General features: G+C 36.8%; 1 protein-coding gene across 1 annotated transcript in view; it reads left to right on the forward strand.

Annotated features, from left to right (window-relative positions):
* Positions 1-9,853: 9,853 nt before the first annotated feature.
* The window catches only part of SMARCA5 (SNF2 related chromatin remodeling ATPase 5), a 41,344-nt gene continuing 30,335 nt past the window's right edge, over positions 9,854-20,862 (forward strand). The window contains exons 1-4 of the mRNA XM_036106060.2: positions 9,854-10,077; positions 10,212-10,477; positions 14,061-14,135; positions 19,141-19,307. Of these exons, the coding sequence (XP_035961953.1) occupies positions 10,301-10,477; positions 14,061-14,135; positions 19,141-19,307 (419 nt within the window). The 5' untranslated portion in view covers positions 9,854-10,077; positions 10,212-10,300. The remainder of the gene's footprint in view (positions 10,078-10,211; positions 10,478-14,060; positions 14,136-19,140; positions 19,308-20,862) is intronic.

Consider the following 20,862-nt stretch of genomic DNA (forward strand, 5'->3'; position numbering starts at 1 on the left):
AGACATGTCAAAAACTGAAAAGATTTTTTTAGAATTTATAAGATACTAAGCTCTTATCTTCTTTCATGATGACTTTTTATAGAATAATAACTTCATACCTAAAAAGGTAAGAATCAAATTTTCAAATGGGTGAAATTAACCTCTCTAGCTCTCACAAAAACATATTTCAAATATAATTTAGCTGAATGTATTTCACGTATAATTGAACTTAGAATTGACACCTTTGATGAAATTTAAACTGTGAATAAAAATTAAAAAGGTCATAGTGCTGTGTAGTATACACACACACACACACACACACTGAAATATTACTCAACCATCAAAAAGAATGAAATCTTGCCATTTACAATGACATGGATGGAGCTAGAGTGTATTATGCTAAGTGAAATAAGTCAGTCAGAGAAAGACAAATATCATATGATTTCACTCATATGTGGAATTTAAGAAACAAAACAAATGAACAAACAGAAAAAAATTAACAAAAAAATAGATTCTTAAATACAGAGAGCAAACTAGTGTTTGCTAGAGGGGAGGTGAGTGGGAGGGATGGGTGAAATAGGGGATGGAGATTAAGAGTACACTTATCATGATGAGCACTGAGTACTGTATAGAATTGTTGAATCATATTGTACACCTGAAACTGATATGACACTGTGTGTTAATTATACTTCAATAAAAAAAAAGAAAAAAATAAAAGTTTATGTAAGAAAAAGATCACAAGGCTGGGAATATTAATAGATTTTTCTATAAAAAATAGTTTACTTTCTGTGGCATAGACCATAAACATATGTTGGAGATACCAGTCAATGCTTTGTGTCCACCAGTCTTCTTTTTAAGAGAAACTGCCTCCCATCCTGGCTCTTGGTCAAGAGGTAGACCTAGGTAACTATGTTTGTACCCAGTGGTCCTGCCCCTTATTTACACCTATGAATTTAAGATGGGCACCTGTTCTAAACTGGACTAATCTGTCTCCTAACACTAGGAATTTGAAACTGAAATATGGATGGTAATCTAGGAGGCACTATAATGCATAACCAAATGGAATTGGGGTGGACCAAACACAATGCACTTAATTGGGGGCAGAGAAATCAAGAGAAAATAGAGAAAGCTATTCTAGATAGAGATGAAGAATGACTATACACACACACACACACACACACACACACACATATATATATACACAAATATATATATGAATGACTATATATATATATATACATATACACACACACACACACTACAGTGGTTACCAGCATGGATTTCGATTTTAGTTCTTCCACTTAGTGCAAAATAAAGAAGAATTAACCAGTTAGGAGGCTACTTAATCGTCCAAGTGAGAATTATTTATAATAATCTAGGACAATGGTGTGTAGGGAAAATGCGCTTCAGTGCAAATTAGGAATTATCTAGAGCATAGAGGACAACACTCTGGGTATTCTGATTTACAATTCTAAATTACAAATAACAGATACAACTACAAAATAATTCTTGTCTATAGAAATGCAAATGTACTATTCAGTAGGGAGTAAACTGACTTCCCTTCCCTACTGTGGAAGAAGATAGTTTTACCTCCATTTGCATGTTCCTTTCAGCATTCTTTTACTCCATATAAATTTGTACTTTTTGAATTCTCCTTTGAACTGGTTCAAACATCTCATTTATTTCTTCATGGATGAGTTAAAGCATGCATCTAACATGCATTCTTTTTCATGAGAGTTCATGATTTTATTTATTTTTTTAATGTTTTTGACGGTTTCGGAAGTTTCCCACCCAGATGTCCAATGGAACAGAATAGAACCAGAGAAGTGCACCTCATGGGTAGTTGAAGCCCATGTATGTCTTCTCTTGGCCCTTAGAGGTGAATCCAAAAGAGGTGAATCCAAAGCAGCAAATTTGCGATGCTGTTTTTTTCTATTTTAAATTTTCCTCTCTATTAATTTTGTGCTTTGTTTTTGGTTCTTCTGTATCTGATAAATTATTTTCCATTGGTGGCAGCGATCACTGGTGATTTGGTTTTATGGTCTGATCATTTGATGATTTCTCTTAAAGAATTAGGGTTTTATAGAGACCTAGTCTCTGCTTGGTGAGAGACAACAGAGTATTAGTTTTGTTAGTGTATTTTTATCTATAAAATAGTGTATTTTGGGGCGCCTGGGTGGCTCAGATGGTTAAGCGTCTGCCTTCGGCTCAGGTCATGATCCCAGGGTCCTGGGGTCGAGTCCCGCATCAGGCTCCCTGCTCCTGGGGAGCCTGCTTCTCCCTCTGCCTCTCTCTCTCTCTCTCTCTCTGTCTCTCATGAATGGATAAATAAAATCTTTAAAAAAAAATAGTGTATTTTATCTATACTGTTCATTTCTCTATTTTGAGCTCCAATCAATTAAGAATTTACTGTAGGAAAAAGAGCTCTTTGATACCTGGACCAGAGACTTACTGTGATACTGTGTTTACTCTTGCTTTCCTTGTGGCTGAAATTTTAGAATTGAAACTGTAAGGGCTCTCTATTTACGTTTGTAATTCAGAAAGATCTTTACTTTTCATTCTGTGAGTATGTAATGCTTTTCCATCTCAGGATGCTATTGACAGATTAGATTATAAACTCTTAAACAGTCCTGTTCTGATTGGCTGATAGAGGTAAATAAGCACTTACATAGATTGAATATTCCTAAAATTCCCAGAAAACAATGAACTAATACTTTAAATGTGCCAGAATCTAAAAGGAAAGAAAAGTTTTCTTAGCAAAACTAACAGGTAACTTTTGAAGACAAATTCACAACATTTAAGTGAATCTTTAGCAAACAAGACTAGTTCAATATTATTGGTTTAATAAGTCTAGCTATGTCTTCTCTGTTTTATCAGTGTTAAGTATAATGCAAGCCTGTATCTTATTCTGGTTGGGAATGTTCTTCTTAAATTTACACTAGTTTATTGATCAAGTAAACTAACATTACTTCCACTTAATGTTAAAAATTATTAAAAAATATGAATTTGTGTTTAGCCAAATTGAATCAGTTTCATTTTCAATAGTAGTTACATTTTACAGTATGTTGGCTTGAAGATAATTTCTTTAGGTGACTTAAAACCTTGGACTTACATTAATTTCCAGATATTCATTGGATGTTGAAATCATTTCTAAGTATGATATGATGCTGCAACATTGATTACTAAACATAATTTTCAGTTTGTAGGCTTTTATTTTGTATTTTAAATGCTACAAAGAGGTTACCTCTTAATACCTGTTAATAAATGTGCTTATTTTCATCATTTTGAGAAATCTTATAAAGGATGTGTATTTCTGTAAAACGTTGTGTTATGTGTATTGATGAGTTTGGCTAGTCTGCTAAAATGGCAGTGTATGACATGTAGTTTGCAATTACTTACCCTCTAGTTTTGTGTGACATAAGTTACTTTGGTTAAAAGTTACAGTTAATACAAACGATTGAGACTATACTTAGGAGCAATAGTTTCAGAGAAATGAAATTGTGCACATGCTTTTGTTTTTTGAGGAAAAGAGTAGTCTCTTCCAAAAACAGCCATTCTCAGTGTTTTTGGGTCTATCAACACTGCACTACATTTCCACCAGCAATGTCTGATTTAGTTTCTCTCTATCCTCACCAGTATTTGGTGTTGTCATTATTTTTTATTTTAGCCATTCTGTTGGGTATGAAGTGATATCTCATTGTGGTTTTAATTTGCATTTTTCTAATGGATAATGATGTTGAACATCTTATCATGTGCTGTTTGGCATCTGCATATCTTCTTCAGTGAAATGTCTCTTCATTTTTTCCCCCGTGTTCTAAATAGACTCTGCTTTTTTACTTGTTGAATTTTGAGAATTCTTTATATATTGTAGATACTCATCCTTTGTCTGATATGTATTTTGCAAATACGTTCTCCTACTCTATGGCTATTCTTCTCATCTTCTTGACATTTTTCACAAGAGCAAATATTTTTAGTTTTGTGATTCAGTTTATCAATTTTTCCTTTCATTGATCATGGTTTTGGTTTCAAAGGTTAGGAACTCTATGTTTAGCTCTAGATTCTTAGCATTTTCTCCTATTTTTTTCCTAAACGTTTTATAGTTTTCTGTTTTACATTAAATTTATTATCCATTTTGAGCTGATTTTTGTACAAACTGTGAAACCTTGGTCAAGGTTTTTTGTTTTTGTTTTTTGCTATACGTGTTTCTCCAGAACCATTTGTTGAAAAGCCTATTTGCGTTGAGTCCACATGTTCATTGCTAATTTATAGAAATACAGTTGATTTTTGAATGTTTATCTTTATCTTGAACCTTGTATAACTCACTTACTTGGCATTAAGATCTTTTATGCAGAATTCTTGGGATTTTCTATGTAGATAATCATGTTATCTGCAAATAGGGACAGTTTTATTTTTCCTTTCCAGCTCCATATTGAATATCAGTGATGTGAGCAGAATTCTTGCCTATTTCTGATCTTAGAGGGAAAACATTGTCTCATTAAGTGTAATGTTAGCTGTAGGTATTGTGAATGTTCTTTACAAAGTAAGTGGAGGAAGTTTCCCTCTTTTTTTTTTCCCGAGACTTTTTATCATGAATGGGTGTTGAGATTTTGTCAAATGACTTTTCTGCATCAATTAAGATAATCATGTGAGTTTTATATGCAGATTAACATTGGTTGATTTTCAAATATCAAACCAGTCTTGCATCTCTAGAATAAATCCTATTTGGTCAGGGTGCACAATTTTTTAAACATATTGAGTAACTGTACTTGCTAATATTTTGTTAAGCATTTTTTGTGTCTATATTCATAAAGGATATCGGTTTTCTTTTTTATAGTGTCTTTGTTTGATTTAGTATCAGGATTATAGTAGTGTCATAAAATGAACTGGGAAGTGTACCTTCTTCTATTTTCTGGAGGAGATTGTGTAGAATTGGTATAGAATTGTGCAAAAATATTTGATAGAATTCTCTAGGACACTATCTAGGCCTGGAGATTTGTTTTGGGGAGTTAAGTTATAAATTTTATTTCCTAAATAATTATGGTTCTATTCAAATTGTCAGTTTCCTATTGTCCAAATTATGGTAGCTTGTATTTTTCAAGAAAGTGGTTTATTTCATGTAAGTTGCCAAATTTATGTTTGCAGTACTTTGTTATCCTTTTGATGTTTTCAGAATCTGTTGCAGGAAGTTCTGTTTCATTCTTAATATTGGTGATTTGTGCACTTTATCACTTTTCCTAGAAGTTCGTCAATTTTATTTTTTCAAAGAACCAGTTCTTTGTTTCATTTTATTTTCTCTTAAGGTTTTCTGATTTTAATTTCATCAACTTCTGCTTCTGCCTTTATTATTTCCTTCCTTTTGCTTACTTTGGGTTTACTTTGTTCCTCTATTTCTGGGTTTCTGAGATAAAGGTTAGATTTGAGTCTCTTCCCTTTCTTTGAATGTTAAGTATTTAGTGCTGTAATTTCCCTCTTAGCACTTTATCTGTGTTCCACAAATTTTGATAAATTGTTTTTTTATTCAGTTCAATTTAGTTTTCCTCTTAAGGTCTCCTCTGAGACCTATGGATTATTTAGAAGTGTGGTGTTTAGTTTAGAGATAGTCCTTGCAACTTTCAGCTATTGATTTCTAGCTCAATTCTACTGTGGGTGAAGAACATGCTCTGTATAATTCCAATGTTTTAAAATTTGTTGAGGTTTGTTTTATAGTCTCTCTTATTATATTTTCTGTGGGTTCCTGAAAAATATGTGTATTCTTCTATTATGTGAAGTGTTCTATAAATGTCAAGTAGATTCTGTTGGTTGACAGTATGGTTGAGCTCTTCTATACCCTTGGTGGTTTTCTGCCTAGATGTTCTATCAGTTATTGAGAGATGCTGTAGCCTTCACCTATAATTGTAGATTTGTTCTCATTTCAGTTGTCAGTTTTTTAAGTTTTTTTTTTAATTTATTCATTCGAGATACAGAGATACAGAGAGAGAGAGAGAATATGAGCAGGGGGAGAAGCAGAGGGAAGGGGAGAAGCAGGCCCCCTGCTGAGCAGGGAGCCCCATGCGGGGCTCGATCCCAGGACCCTGGGATCATGACCTGAGCCGAAGGCAGACGCTTAACCATCTGAGCCACCCAGGTGCCCCCGTTCTGTCAGTTTTTGCTTTGCATATTTTCAGTTGTGTCGTTTGGTGTACACACATTTAGAATTGTTATATCTTCTTGGTAGATTGACATTTCTTGGTAGATTGACACTCTCTCTTTGTAATTTTCTTTACTCTGAAGTCCACTTTCCCTGATAATGATATAGCTACTCCTGCTTTCTTTTGAATAATGTTTGAGGCATATATTTTTCCATCTTCTTACTTTCAATCTTTTGAGCAAAGGAACCCCAAATTTCTTAACCATAGCTTTGGCCATAGCGAATTCTTTTGAAAATATTTCAGGAGTGGTGGTAGTTAAAATTTCACTTTGGATTATAATGTTTGGGTTCCTAGGAGTATTTTACCTAGAACAAATTCAATAAAGAAGAAAATATTTTCACAAGTGGGAAGGAAAAGGTACAGAGAATTTGAATTTTTGACTTGCGTATATTAAAGAAAAGGCAACTTTAAATGATTACATAAAAACATGTATAAACACCCAACAGATACAAAGTCACCCATTGATGTGAGTTGGTGACCAAATATAAGGGGAATATTTTTAAACCTTATTTATCTTTTTTATTAAGAACTTGGTTAACATTTTTGTTTGAAATGCTCTTACATGGCAAATGACCCATGTAGGAGAATTCTGAAACTGATACATACAAGATGTGATCATTGGTATCTACTGTTGGAACTCTCCATTCACAGATACTCACAAACTCAATACTCTTGTATTGTTGTCACGTAGTTACAGACTTTATTTTCCTAGGCTTTCACAAAATAAAATAAGTATGTGATGAAGAGAGGCTCAGCATTCCTACTCTGTTCTGGATAAACTTAATTAACTCCATTCCCTTATCATTCAAGGCCAAAATGCTGACAGTTCTTGCTCTTGGGCATCTTTTGTCCTCTGGCAACATCTCTTCGTTCTACCGCACAGCACAGCACATGCTGTTCTGGCACACTAAATCTAACAGAGGAAATTTTAAGTGTAAACAACATGCATTTGCATATTTGAGATAGAATACTAATATGTTTTTACATTGTAACATTCTATTTCTGGGAACATGGTTAAAGCAGGAATTTTTTCTAGCATTTTCTTGACATGACTCCACTTACCTTCCTCCTTATTAAAAAAGAAAACATTAGATTATCCTTCCTCCAACTGGACTGATTCTTAGGCTTATGATTCTTCAGGATTAGAATACCTAATACTTGAACACAGAGCTCACTCCAGGTCAGACACTGTATTACCCACACTACATGCACTATCTCTTTAATTTTTATGATGTCATTATAAGAATATTACCCCAATATAAAATTGAGATAATAATAAAAAGACAAGAAAACGGATTTCAAAGAAGTTGAAAGATAACTTGCCTGCATTCACACAGCTACTAAGTTCTTGAGCCTGCACTGGAATCTGTGCTGGCCTGAAGAGCTACACTAATCCTATATTATACTATCAATTCCAGAACTAGCTATTACTGTAACCTATTAGTCTTTGAAGAAAAATAGGTCTTTGTGTTTTGGCCACCATGTAAGTACTATATGCCTCACTTAGCTAATATTCCAACAGCTCAGTTGCCAGGCATCTTGTGTTTTCTGTAGCTTCTCTCTCCTCTTTCTCTCTGCTTCTAGACCCTGCTCAAAATTTGTTTCTCTGTTCTTAATGTTAATTAGAGGACTCAAACATTCTGTTTTCTCTTCCTCTTTTCTTCTAAATATCTTCCCTCTACAATTTTTAAGATTCCCATACAGCTTTCATATGCTCATATGAGAAACTCACGGTATAAATGCACATGTTAAAAGACAATTGCCATTTTAAAGGCAATTTTATTTATTGCTTTTCTTGCTATTTATAGCTTTCCTTAAATAGTTCTTAGATATAAGAACCTTCCATTTATATACTTACATATATTTTTAGAGTTTCCAAACCAGGACCCAAGATACCTACCCATCACTATAGAGTGGGGAAATATTCTGAATATTAAATAAATGTTATATTCTTCCTACTTAATGATGTCAATATTAAATATTTATCAAATAACTATTTAATTGAGTGTCTATATGTCAGATACCACCCTAGACACTACCTTTTACCTTTCCACTCAAACTCTTTTAGGTAAAAGAACACTTTTTAATATTAAAAATAAGTTTTATCAATATAATATACAAATTCATTTTAGAAAAATAAAAAAATACAAACAAAAAAATAGGAAATAACACCAGCAACACTTTTAATACTTTTATGAATATCCTTCCAAATTTTATCTATATGTTTGAACTGTTAAAATTTTTTTTTTTTTTTTAAAGATTTTATTTATTTATTTGACAGACAGAGACAGCGAGAGAGGGAACACAAGCAGGGGAGTGGGAGAGGGAGAAGCAGGCTTCCCGCCGAGCAGGGAGCCCGACGCGGGGCTCGATCCCAGGACCCTGGGATCATAACCTAAGCCGAAGACAGACACTTAACGACTGAGCCACCCAGGCGCCCTGAACTGTTAAAATTTTTTTCAATTAAGACTATGTAATAAACATTCTTCTACATTAATGGTTGTTAAAAGGTTAAGAATAGTTCGTTTTCTGGGTGTACAATAGTTTTAAAATCACAGTTCAATGTTGGATTCAGACTATTGGTAGCTTTCTGAATTACAATGCAAAGACTATGTTGAATGTCATTGCAGGTATTTTTCTAATGTATCCTTAGGCAGTTTCTTATAGTCTCAGAAATAGCATTTCTAATGGGCTGGTGGACGTTTTCCAGATCTCAAAGATTTATCGTTTGATTAGTTAAGTTTGTAGTCGATACATTCTAAGGAGATCCTTTGTGTATGAAGTTCAGCATAATTAACCAGTTAGCTCAAACCTTAACTCTTGAAAAGCGTGTCTTCTTTATTCAATAAACACTGATAGAATTCTTGACATGGGATGCAAAGATGAATAAGAGCTTGTGCAGTGCAGGTAACACTTTACTGTAATATGCTGATTTGTTATCAAATAGAATACAATGGGCTTAAATTCTGCAGTAGACGGATGCACATGACCCTTAGGCTGTGTTGAAGCCTAAGGCAGTGTACAAAACAGCGATTACTTGCAACATTTCTTACTGAGAAAAGAATGTACTTTTTATTTAATATTTGGTGGTTGAGGAAAAGATACAACACACCGCCTCTCTTCCTTGATTACTCAGGTTTCTGTCACATGGACGCGTACAGTTTGCTTACTTTTAGCACGTAAATCTGGAGGAAATAGTCTAACTTTGTATCGAAGTAGAAGAAATTTAGAAATGACTGGTATAGCTAACATGAGAAGACGAACAAAAATCACACTAACGGAAACTTGTCCTGACACGACAAAAAAGACGTCACTTGGGATAACCATAACGTCAACACTATGGCGTCACGCCTATAAGCGGAGGCGGTAAAGTGTTAAGGTCAGCACAGGCCTCCATGTTTCAGTAGGCAGCGCAAAACCTGGGCGAGTTTTCAGGTGGTGCCACTGACCCCCTCCGGGCTCAGAAGACAGGACAGACGAGGACAGCCGTTAGGAACTGCGTTCGCGTCATGCCTGAGAGCGGACGCACAAAGCTACGTCTCCAGGCCCTCCCCCGAGGCCCCGCCCACTCCTCGTCCTAGAGCCCGCTGGGGGCCCCGAGGGGCGTGGCCAAGGGTGAGGCGAGGAGAACGCGCAAGCGCACTCAGAGCCCAGTCAATTAGCCAACTATTAATCTCGCGAGGGTTGAAAGTCGGTGGCGTAGGTAGTTGTCCTGGATGCTGGCGAGATAGATGATTTCTCCCAGAGGAAGAAAAGGAGGCGGCGAAGCTTGTTCCCGGCGTCGGTCTCTCTTTCGCTTTCCTTTCTCCTAACTCCAACCCTCCGCCCTCCCGTAAATCAACCCGCCTTCCCTGACCTCGGTGACCCGGGTGGCCCCGCCCACTCCCGTCGACGTGATTCCCGCCGTGAGGTAAGCGCCGGTCGAATCCTGAGCCCCGCGGAAGAGGAGGCAGAGGAAAGGGGGAGGCTGCTGGGCCCGGCTCAGGCTCGTAGCGGAGCCGCAGCGCAGGGGCCATTCGGGTGGTCATCTCGCTCCTCCGTCAGCTCGTGGCGACGTAACCACCCAGGCCTAGGCCTCCTCATCTCTGCCGAGCCGGGCCTCAGGCAGCAGCGGGTGACGCAGACGGAACATCATGTCGTCCGCGGCCGAGCCTCCGCCACCCCCGCCTCCCGAGAGCGCGCCTTCCAAGCCCGCAGCCTCGGCCGCTGGCAGCGTGAGCAACAGCAGCAACAAAGGCGGCCCGGAGGGCGTCGCGGCCCAGGCGGCTCCCTCTGCGGCTAGCTCCGGCCCCGCGGACTCCGAGATGGAGGTGAGGGTGGCTTGTGGCGCGGGGAAGAGGGCGCAGTGGGGAGGAGGATCTGGTTTCCTCGGCCGGATTTTAGTGATCAGACGCAGAGCCATACTCCACCCCTCCTGCATCCAAACTCGGCCTCAGACCCTTAGGATCCAACATGATTCACACTTGCGCCCTTGTGCTTAACCTACCCACGCCGACTCCGATGGATTTCTGGCACTTCACATTTGCATTATTTGTCTTTTTAGCGAGCCTTGCCAAATCCTCCAACGCTATTATTAAACAGATGTTATTGATTACTGAGGCCGAGAGGAACCTACCCGGTTATGTGTGTGGGTTTTTTTTTTTTTTTCCGGTAGATTCCCATAATTCCCTCACCCATCTCCTGTTCTAGCTTTTAGTTTCCACTAAACTTGCGGGAAGGGAGAGGGAGATGCCACTTGGTAGTGAGGGAGGGATGCGTGGGGTGGGGAAGGCATTTAAAAGCAGCGCATCCGAGGACTCAGGCCTCCTTTTCTTCATCCCGGTCCTTGCGGGGGCGGTATCTGTTCTGGGCAGAAACAATGGCTAGAGCTGGATGGCCGAGTGCGCAGTGGGGATAAGCGGGGCGCAGCTGCTCCTGTGAAGAGAGAGGAGGCTCCTCCCAGGCGCTGTTCCTTAGGGAGGTACGCGACCAGGGCAGCAGCAGCTGTCTTGGACTTCCATCTAATTTGGGTAGGGGGATGAATGAGTGAATGGATGAATTAGTGAGTCCGGGGCGGTTGGCTTTCAGGCCAGCGCAATTCCTCTTTTTGGGCCTTGGCCTCTTTTTTTTTTTTTTTTTTTAAATTGGTACTGTTCGCTTGCCGAGCCTGCCTTCAAGGGCTGGGGTTGGCCCGGGGATGGTGACAGTGCTGCGGGGGTGGAAAGTTTGGGGAGCTGCCAGGCGGGTCTCTTGGGTGTGCTCCAGGACTTTGAGAGGTCTGGGAACAAAGTGATTGCTCCTTCCAAATTTTATTCTTGGCCTTCGATCTGTTTTGAGATATTTTATAGTCGCAGCCCAAGGATTTCTGGGATTTTTCCATCCTTAGAAGGAGTGAAGGTAATATTTCTCTAAAAAAGGATCCTTGATGCAGAATTAACACAATAAGTAAATAAGCAGTTTAACATTGAAGGGTTTGGCGCACCAAAGTTTTACTTGGGCACCAAAGGTCTAATCTAGCGTGAGTTAACATTATGTTAGTAGTTTATAAGAGAACTTTTTGGTGAGGGTAGGTTTTAGTGCAATAGGACATTGATATTCTGTACTTTTAAGTGATTTGATTTTTGTTTCAGGTTCTTATCTGGTGTTGCCTATTTTTCTTAAGGTTTTAAATGGTTCTTTGGATTACCAGAGCTGTTTAACTTGGATTCATGCTCCACGGTTTAAGGGGGTTTGAAAATCTTTGACACTGAAAGCAATTGTGTGTAAATGGACAATTCTCTGCAAAATGCTGTCCATAGTTTTCATCAGCTTCTCGAAAGGGTCTGTCATTCAAATTTTGGAATAGCAACCATTGTCTTACTGGAGATGTTATTTAAATATCAGAAAGAGTAATTTAAAGCCTAAACTGATTTTTAAATTTAAGTGGAATTAAAGTTTAAGTGTGGATATTGATGTGATAACGAGTACCCAATGAAGTCTGGGCCATATTTATTTGCCAGATGAAGAAATTGAGTCTTCTGATAAGTAGAATCTGTGATAGAACCCAGGTCTGGCTCTGAAACTGACCCATTTCCCACAAACCTTACCCTGTCATATGCTTTTTAAGAAGGATGTTTGACAATTTCATTTCTTGAAGAATGACTTAATTATTTTTACCTTTTCGGTATAGGAACATGAGTAATCTTTTATCATTTTCTTCACTGACTAGTTTTAGTCTTGATGTTTTTCTCTTCATGTTATAGTTGATTAAAAAAAATTTTTTTTGAAGATTTTATTTATTTATTTGACAGAGAGAGTGAGCGAGCACAAGCAGGGGGAGCAGCACGCAGAGGGAGAGGGAGAAGCAGGCTGTCCGCTGAGCAGGGAGCCCAACATGGGGCTGGATCCCAGGACCCTGGGATCAAGACCTGAGCCGAAGGCAGATGCTTAGCTGACTGAGCCACCGAGGCGCCCCTAAAAAATTTTTTTAAAGTAAAAAAAAAAAAAATTTTTTTTAAGTAAATGTACATTATCTTTTTCCTAAATGAATTGGGAAATCATTGAGGTTCATTGATAAATACTAGGTTTGGGCATATATGTGTAATATGTCTGGCAATCTTAAATGCCTTTTTCATGTTTGAAAGTAGAATTTAAGTTGGGTGTTTTTCAAAATTAGAAAATAAATGAAAGCTTGCATTCACAAATTGTTTGACAAGGTGGACCCTCCCAGAAATATTAGCTAGCTTTCCTATGTATTCAGTTAAATTTTCATTTTTGCTTGGTGTACTGATAAGTCAGGGGAGTAATTTCGTTTTTTGTTTATTATGATTTTTTTGGCAACGTGGATGGAACCTGTCTTTTTGTCTTTCACTGTTGAATAGGCTAATAGGTAGGTATACATATGTCAACAGAGTAGACTGATAAATAGGCACACTGTATACCAAATAATCATATGATCTCAGTCCTGGAGTCCAAATCCTTTTTTTTTTTTAAACTATGAAAGAAATAATGACTACTGTTGTTTATTATGGTATATTTTGACCTTTTATGATACCTAGTACCATTTTGTGAAGTAGGCTAGTAAGTGGCTTTATCATTTTTATTCGAGGACAGCAGAGATTTGCGATGATCTTTAGAGGTAACACAGATGCCTAAAGATCTTAGCAGTGAAGTTAGATTAGAATTTAGGTAATTTGACCTCTTAATTCTGGTACTATACCAGCTCCAGTCCCCCAATTTTTTAATCACAGGTAACTTTATTATAGTACATACTGCCAAGCGCGGATTTGTACATTGTTGATGAAAATTATACTTTTACCTATTGTTCTTTAGTTGTTTTTTTGATGGATGAGTAGAACTTTGCAGAGTAGTTGTTGCTGTTTGTGGCATTTTGAATGTCAGGTCGAAGAAATTTGCAAGAAAGGATGTTTATTACTAATTTGTAGTTAAGGAGTATTCGATTTAGGATGCATGATAAATTTTTTGTATTTTCCCAGAAGATGGAAATCAGGGTGGCTAATGATGGTAATTTCTAGGTGTGTTTGTATAGAAGTACAGTAGATACTGCAGTTTTATGATTAAAAGGGAACATGATTTCTTCACATTATATACTATTTAATTTGGTTTCATAATAGTTATTGAATAGAAAAAGAAATGGATTTGTTGAAAGTTATTCTAGCATGATGTAGATAATAGTCTTGTGTTTTAATCTTGGCCAGTAGCCATGCAGTTTACATATTTGGGTTAAATAGGTTGTTACCATCATGGCATTTAATTTCATCAAGATACCCTGTCAGGTTAGATTATAGCCATTTAAGTATCTAGCAAGTTTGGGGTAGAAAGCATTACTTAGAATGTGTTCTGAGCAGAAATTAGTTTAATAATGGTGTGTTAACTGTTTTTGAAGAACAATCCATGATTTTTCCCTCCTACCAGGAAGTATTTGATGATGCATCTCCTGGAAAGCAAAAAGAAATTCAAGAACCAGATCCTACCTATGAAGAAAAAATGGTATGCTCTAGTATATGAATAGAGTCTATAATAACTTTTAATTAGGTGATTGAATGGACCAAAATTCTGCATTAAATTTTTATAACTGAGGTACAGATATCCAGTTGAAATATGTGTAACATGGGGTACTATAATTTTGTTACTTGCCTATGTAAAGCAAATATAGAAATATTACATGAACACACATAATAGTATTATGTAAATATATGGGATTTGTTACTTCCCCTTTATTTTAAGATTTAGTGTCAGGGAGTGAGGAGAGTAAAAGAGCATAGTAGTTATTCAAGGTGTATTCTGCATCTGTCATTCTGTTGTGTATGAAGACAATAATATATGCTCCTCGCCCACAGCTTTTTTATAATATGGTGAGATCTACAAAAAGAGCACATGATGTTGTTATACTTGAATCCTCGAGGACCCAGCTCACATTTCATACCTCAGAAAACTTTTTTAGCATGACTTAACCATAACCTACGAAGAACTTTAAACTTAAATTGAGATTCAGTAATAATAATGGCTAATAGCAAGTGCTTACTATGTACTAGGCCTTTTTCTGAGTGCTTTATGTGGATTAAACTCATTTAATTGTACTAAAATCTTAAAAAGTTAAAATAACATGTTAAATAGTAATACCACTATGCACTATAACACAACAGTGTCTTAATCTGTCTTCAACAACTAGATCAGTATCTGGTACGTAATATATTTTAACAAATATTTTTTGAAACTTACTTTCTCTTCAACCTTTCATCTTCTCTTCAAGATAAGTAAATATTTTTGAATTTCTTACATAGCTTCAAAATCCTAAAAATATATGCATTTTTTGAACATGTGTATATGTATATGCATACATAATGTGCATGATAAACAGTAGTATGTAAAATATAAATGACATTATTTTTATTTTTAATTTTAATTCCAGTATAATTAACATACAGTGTTATATTAGCTTCAGGTGTACAATACAGTTATTCACTAATTCTGTACATTACTTAGTGTTTAGCACCTATTTCACCCCCCCTCTGGTAACCACTAGTTCTCTATATTTAAGAGTCTGTTTTTTTCTCTTGTTTTGTTTCTTTTTTTAATTTTTTTTTTTCTTAAGATTTTATTTTTTTATTTGACAGAGAGAGTGAGAGAGGGAACACAAGCAGGGGGAGTGGGAGAGGGAGAAGCTGGCTTCCCGCCGAGCAGGGAGCCCAATGTGGGGCTCGATCCCAGGACCCTGGGATCATGACCTGAGCCGAAGGCAGACGTTTAAGGACTGAGCCACACTGGCACCCCTCTCTTGCTTTGTTTCTTAAATTCACATATGAGTGAAGTCATATGGTATTTGTCTTTCTCTGAGTGATTTCTTTCTTTTTTTTTTTTTTTTTTTTTTAAATTTTATTTATTTGACAGACAGTGAGAGCAGGAACACAAGCCGGGGGGGGGGGGGGGCGGTGGGAGAGGGAGAAGCAGGCTTCCTGGCTAGCAGGGAACCTGATGTGGGGCTCGATCCCAGGACCCTGGGATCATGACCTGAGCTGAAGGCAGACGCTTAACGACTGAGCCACCCAGACGTCCCTGTGACTGAATTATTTCACTTAGCATTATACTTTTTAGATCATCCATGTTGTAAATGGCAAGATTTCATTAAATGACATCTAAGATTTCTATTACATTTTATATATGTGTATATCTCTAATTGTCCCATATCTTCTCTTTGCTGTCAAGCCTAAAGAAAAAGATAAATTTGCCAGCTCTACTTTTCCCATTCATTTCTTCAAACCCTTCACAATTTATGTTCTGTTGTTAACACTGCACTAGTGAATTTAATTTCCAGTTTATAGCTTAATTTTACTTTCATTCTTCATCTCACTTGTGTCTGATACTGTCAACCACTCAAAATTTTTACTTGCCTTGAGAGACCTTTTTTTTCCCTAGATGATATCCTATTTACTTGACTATTCCTTTGTCCTCCTTCATCACATCCTAAACATTTCCTCTCAAACAGTTCGATCCTTATCATTGCTTTTCTTTTTCTTTCTTTTTTTTTTAAGATTTTATTTTTAAGTAATCTATACATCCAAGGTAGTGCTCAAATTCAACCCCAAGATCAAGAGTCACATGCTCCACTGGCTGAACCAGCCAGGCAACCCTATCATTGGTTTTCTTTAAACTGAATTCTTCTCAGTATTTATCTCTAGCCCAGATGCTTCCAGGCATTGTATTATTTTCATTTGTTTGTTGGACATTTAAGTCCCTTTGGTACTTCTTTCTTAGGAATATGCAAAATTGAATTTATTTTCTCTACCTCACATATCTACTTAGTGTTATCTCAATCAATGACAGTTCCTCTTAATATATACCCAAGCTGTCCATGACGGTACTTCATAATTTAGTAGTCTTGCAAGTTTAACCTCAAAAATAGTTCCTCTTTTTTCCCCATTGCCCTATTCAGTATTCTTCTATTGCATGGGTTATTTTGTTGGCTTCTATATTTGTTTCCTTTTTAATGATCTGGCCTCTTCCAAATCTCTTCATACATTTCTTCCAAGTTTTTCAGTTTCTTAGTTATTTCCTTTTTCACCAATCATGATCTTGATTACTTTTCTTTTAAGCAAGTTCCCCATCATCTGCTAGTTTCTAACCATAGGTAAGTCTTAGTATCCACTTTTCATTCTTGAACCGAGGATGCTGAATACTACTTGAGAAAACTAAATAATAGTGCTGATTGGTACCAGAATAAATTTATGGTTTTTACTCTCTTAGGCTTTCAGTATTTATTGAACAACAATCCATTTAGCTATTTAAAAACTTAACCAACTCTGGATAAACTTTCTATTCCATTTCTGCCACCCTTATTTTCAGGCTTCTTCCACAAATAATTACAGGCCTTTCTTCAATTTATTTCCTCTGTTTCCAAATATGTATGGCCTGTACCTGCCCTGTGTCATTTCCTTCTGTCTCAGAGAAAGAAACTGGTTTTAAGCTATTGATTTTAATCTTTCATTTGATTTTATAATTTACATCCTTCAGGTTCCTAGTCTTATTCTATTGTTTCTACTTTTTAAGGATCTGTTAGTTTTCTCCCTTCTCTTCAAGATCTCAAATCATTTTTATTTTAATATTCTTATTCTCAACCAAAGTCTTTGCCTGTTTTTCCTTCAACCCTTGCCACAGTTCTACTGAAAGGTTATTTTGTAAATGTTGTTCTGAACTCCTTGGTTCTTTGCAACTAGTTTATAATCCCACTACCACTTGGATGAATGAATGGTGAGAATTTTGAAGTCATTGACTCTTGTGTAGAACTGTGGTGAAATTTATACTTAATTCCTTAAGGCAGTAGTTCAAAACTTGATTGTGTAGAAGGTCTTGGATATTTTTGTTCTGATGGGTCATGAAGCACACTTTGAAAAATCTTAAAACATCTAGAGCCATTAAAGGTTTTTGAAAATTAGAGATGTGTGATAAGATCTAAGAATGGGGGTGGGGGACCCCCCTTCTCTGTTGAAACATCATGTCTTAGGATTTTCCTGGCCATCCCTGTTAAAATTTTAGTGCCATTCCCAGTTCCTTTTACCCTGCTTTATTTTCTGAGCATTTATCACCTTCTGACAATCTCAAATAATCCCTTAGGTTTATTTTTGATATTGGACTATAATGGAAACAAAAGTGCCTTTTCTGGTAGATACACAAAAGTAGTTGTTGAGTTGAACAGTTATTTAAGAAGATAATGTTTATTGAAAACTTTTGAAAGAAGTGAAGAATACTTAGTGATTTTTGAATACTGCAGAATAGGTTTTACCTTAAAATGTCCAGCTCTGACCTATCTGAATTAATTTCTAGAGCCTATTTATTTTGATTCCAAATATAATTACAATAATTGAATAGACTTTTTCAGTCCCAACATCTTCTAGTTGCATCTTCTTGGCTTTTTTATTATATGCATTAAGAAATGAAATACTGCAAAATTCACATAAGTATCTTTTAGTTCAGTACTTTAAAATAGTTCGTAATCTTCAAAAACAAAAAACAAGCTTGTCTTCTACAGGAAATTTATCATGGAGAATCATGTTGATTTCAAGGATCTTAAGTTGTTTTGGTTCATATTCGTCCATTCTCTTAGTGTGATAATAGGGAACATTTCAAAGTGGCAGAGGTTAGACATGAAAGGAAGAAATAGTATTAACTGCATTGGGTTAATGAATATTTCATGAACTTAATAGATTTTTTTTAAAAGATTTTATTATTTATTTGAGGGAGAAAGCACGAGGGGGAGGGAGGGGTAGAAGCAGACTCCCTGCTGAGCAGGGAGCCCGATGTGGGGCTCAATCCCAGGACCCTGAGATCATGACCTGAGCTGAAGGCAGACGCTTAACCGACTGAGCCACCCAGGCGCCCTCCCCCACCTTTTTTTTTAAGTAAGCCCTGTGCTGGAACTCCACGACTCTGAGATTGAGAGTCATGTGCTCTACCAACTGAGCCATCCACGTGCCCCTTAATATAAGTGTTTTTTAACCTGATACCTTTTTAAAATTTGGCACAACTGAACTGTTGAATGACCATTGCATTTTCCCCTTTCCTGAATAAATTCACTTGTACTGAATAATGTCTTAATTTTTTGACATTTTATGGTCCACTGTATTGATGTATAATTGACACATGACAGTTTTAAGTTTAAATCAATGAGTTTTGGCAGATTCATGCAGTCAGCCACCTTACATTCATGATGTAGAACAGTTCTATCATGCCCTGAAAAGTTTGCTCTTGTCTTTATTCCCTTGACACTTCAGATCTGCTTTCTATGACTAGCTATAATTTCATGTAAGTGGAATCATAGTATGTAGTCTTTCTGTGTTTGGCTTCTTTCACTTAGTATTGATGCTTTGCCCTTTTTTTTTTTTGTATAATGCTTTTGAAACTCATCTATGTTGCGTGTCTCAGTAATTTGTTCCTTTTTATTGCTGAGTTCACTGTTTAGAGGCATGTTGATAAAATGTGTCTTAAAATTTATTTGCAGCAAACTGACCGAGCAAATAGATTTGAATATTTATTAAAGCAGACAGAGCTGTTCGCACATTTCATCCAGCCTGCTGCTCAGAAGACTCCAACCTCACCTTTGAAGATGAAACCAGGGCGACCACGAATAAAAAAGGATGAGAAACAAAACTTGCTATCAGTTGGCGAGTGAGTAATAGTTTATATTTCATAGTTGAAACATTTATTTTTGATAATCTTCATTAGAAGCATAAAGTCACTTCATTAAAAAAATTGTTTTAGGGCTGTTATTTATTTGGCGCCAGTTGGCTTGACAGAAAGTAGCCATACATGTATAAATAAGAATAACGTGTAATGCCTTAACTTTTATGGCATTACCCTGTTTATGGAATTGAGATGTTATCCATTCCTTGGAGAGGAAACAAATGCAGAGGTTAAGCAGCCTACTTAACATCCCACAGAAGTAATTTGAATAATCCAGGCTTGAATTTAGGTCTGATTTGTGGTATGCTGTAGGCATAAACCACATACATGCATCGGGGGATTGCTTTTATCTGAAGTCTATGCTTGTAAATGGAATGTTGTGATGATTTATGCCATAGGAGTTTGTTTAAAATTTTTATTACTTACTTGTCCTACAAATTGAAGTGTCAAGTTGTATGCTGCCCTTAGGTGGTTGTTTAAAACGTATAAAACAACTCATATATTCAGTTTATAAATACTTTCTTGGAATTTTTGTGCTGCTTGAGTAATTAAGATGTTTAATTGGTTATAACTAATAGATTTGATATTAATAGCTTTAGGGTAATCTCAGTTCCCTGGAATGACCATGTAATTCCCAAAGTGAAAAATGAAAAATAATCAGTAATTAAATCCATTAGGTTATCTAAAAGAGGAAATTACAAACTGCTCTCAACAATGTTAAATTTACTATACAGTTTACAGAAACACGGAAGCATGAGCTGTACCTTGAAGGGATTTTCATCAGAAAGTATAGGCATACCTTAATCTTTTTTTTTTTTTTTAAGATTTTATTTATTTGTCGGAGAGAGAGCACAAGCAGGGGGAGTGGCAGGCAGAGAGAGAAGCAGACTCCCCGCTGAGCAGGGAGCCCCATGTGGACTTGATCCCAGGACCCTGAGATCATGACCTGAGCCGAAGGCAGACGCTTAACCTACTGAGCCACTCAGGCGTCCCATAATACCTTAATCTTATATGGGGTATTCCATTTATCTAATATATCTTACACCTTATCCATTGTGTGTAACCAGAGTGCTTTTGTTTTAATATTTAGGAAACTTCCTAAGAGAGACACTTGCACTTCAGATGTATTTAAATTGTTCAGACTTGAGAAGTTTGCAGCTATTTAATTATTTTTATTTATTTTTATTATTTTTTAAAGATTTTATTTATTTATTTGACAGACACAGCGAGAGAGGAACACAAGCACGGGGAGTGGGAGAGGGAGAAGCAGGCTTCCCGCTGAGCAGGGAGCCCGATGCGGGGCTCGATCCCAGGACCCTGGGATCATGACCTGAGTCGAGGGCAGACGCTTAACGACTGAGCCACCCAGGCACCCCTATTTTTATCTTTTATTTAAAAAATTTTCAAATTTTTTTGAGAGAGAGTGGAAGCAGGGGAGGGGCAGAGGGAAGGAGAGAGAGAATCTCAAGCAGGCTCCATAACCAGTGCAGAGCCGGATGTGGGGCTCGATCTCAGGACCCCGAGATCATGACCTGAGCCA

Source organism: Halichoerus grypus, chromosome 3 (genome assembly GCF_964656455.1).
Source record: "Halichoerus grypus chromosome 3, mHalGry1.hap1.1, whole genome shotgun sequence".
NCBI classification, from domain to species: Eukaryota; Metazoa; Chordata; class Mammalia; order Carnivora; family Phocidae; genus Halichoerus; species Halichoerus grypus.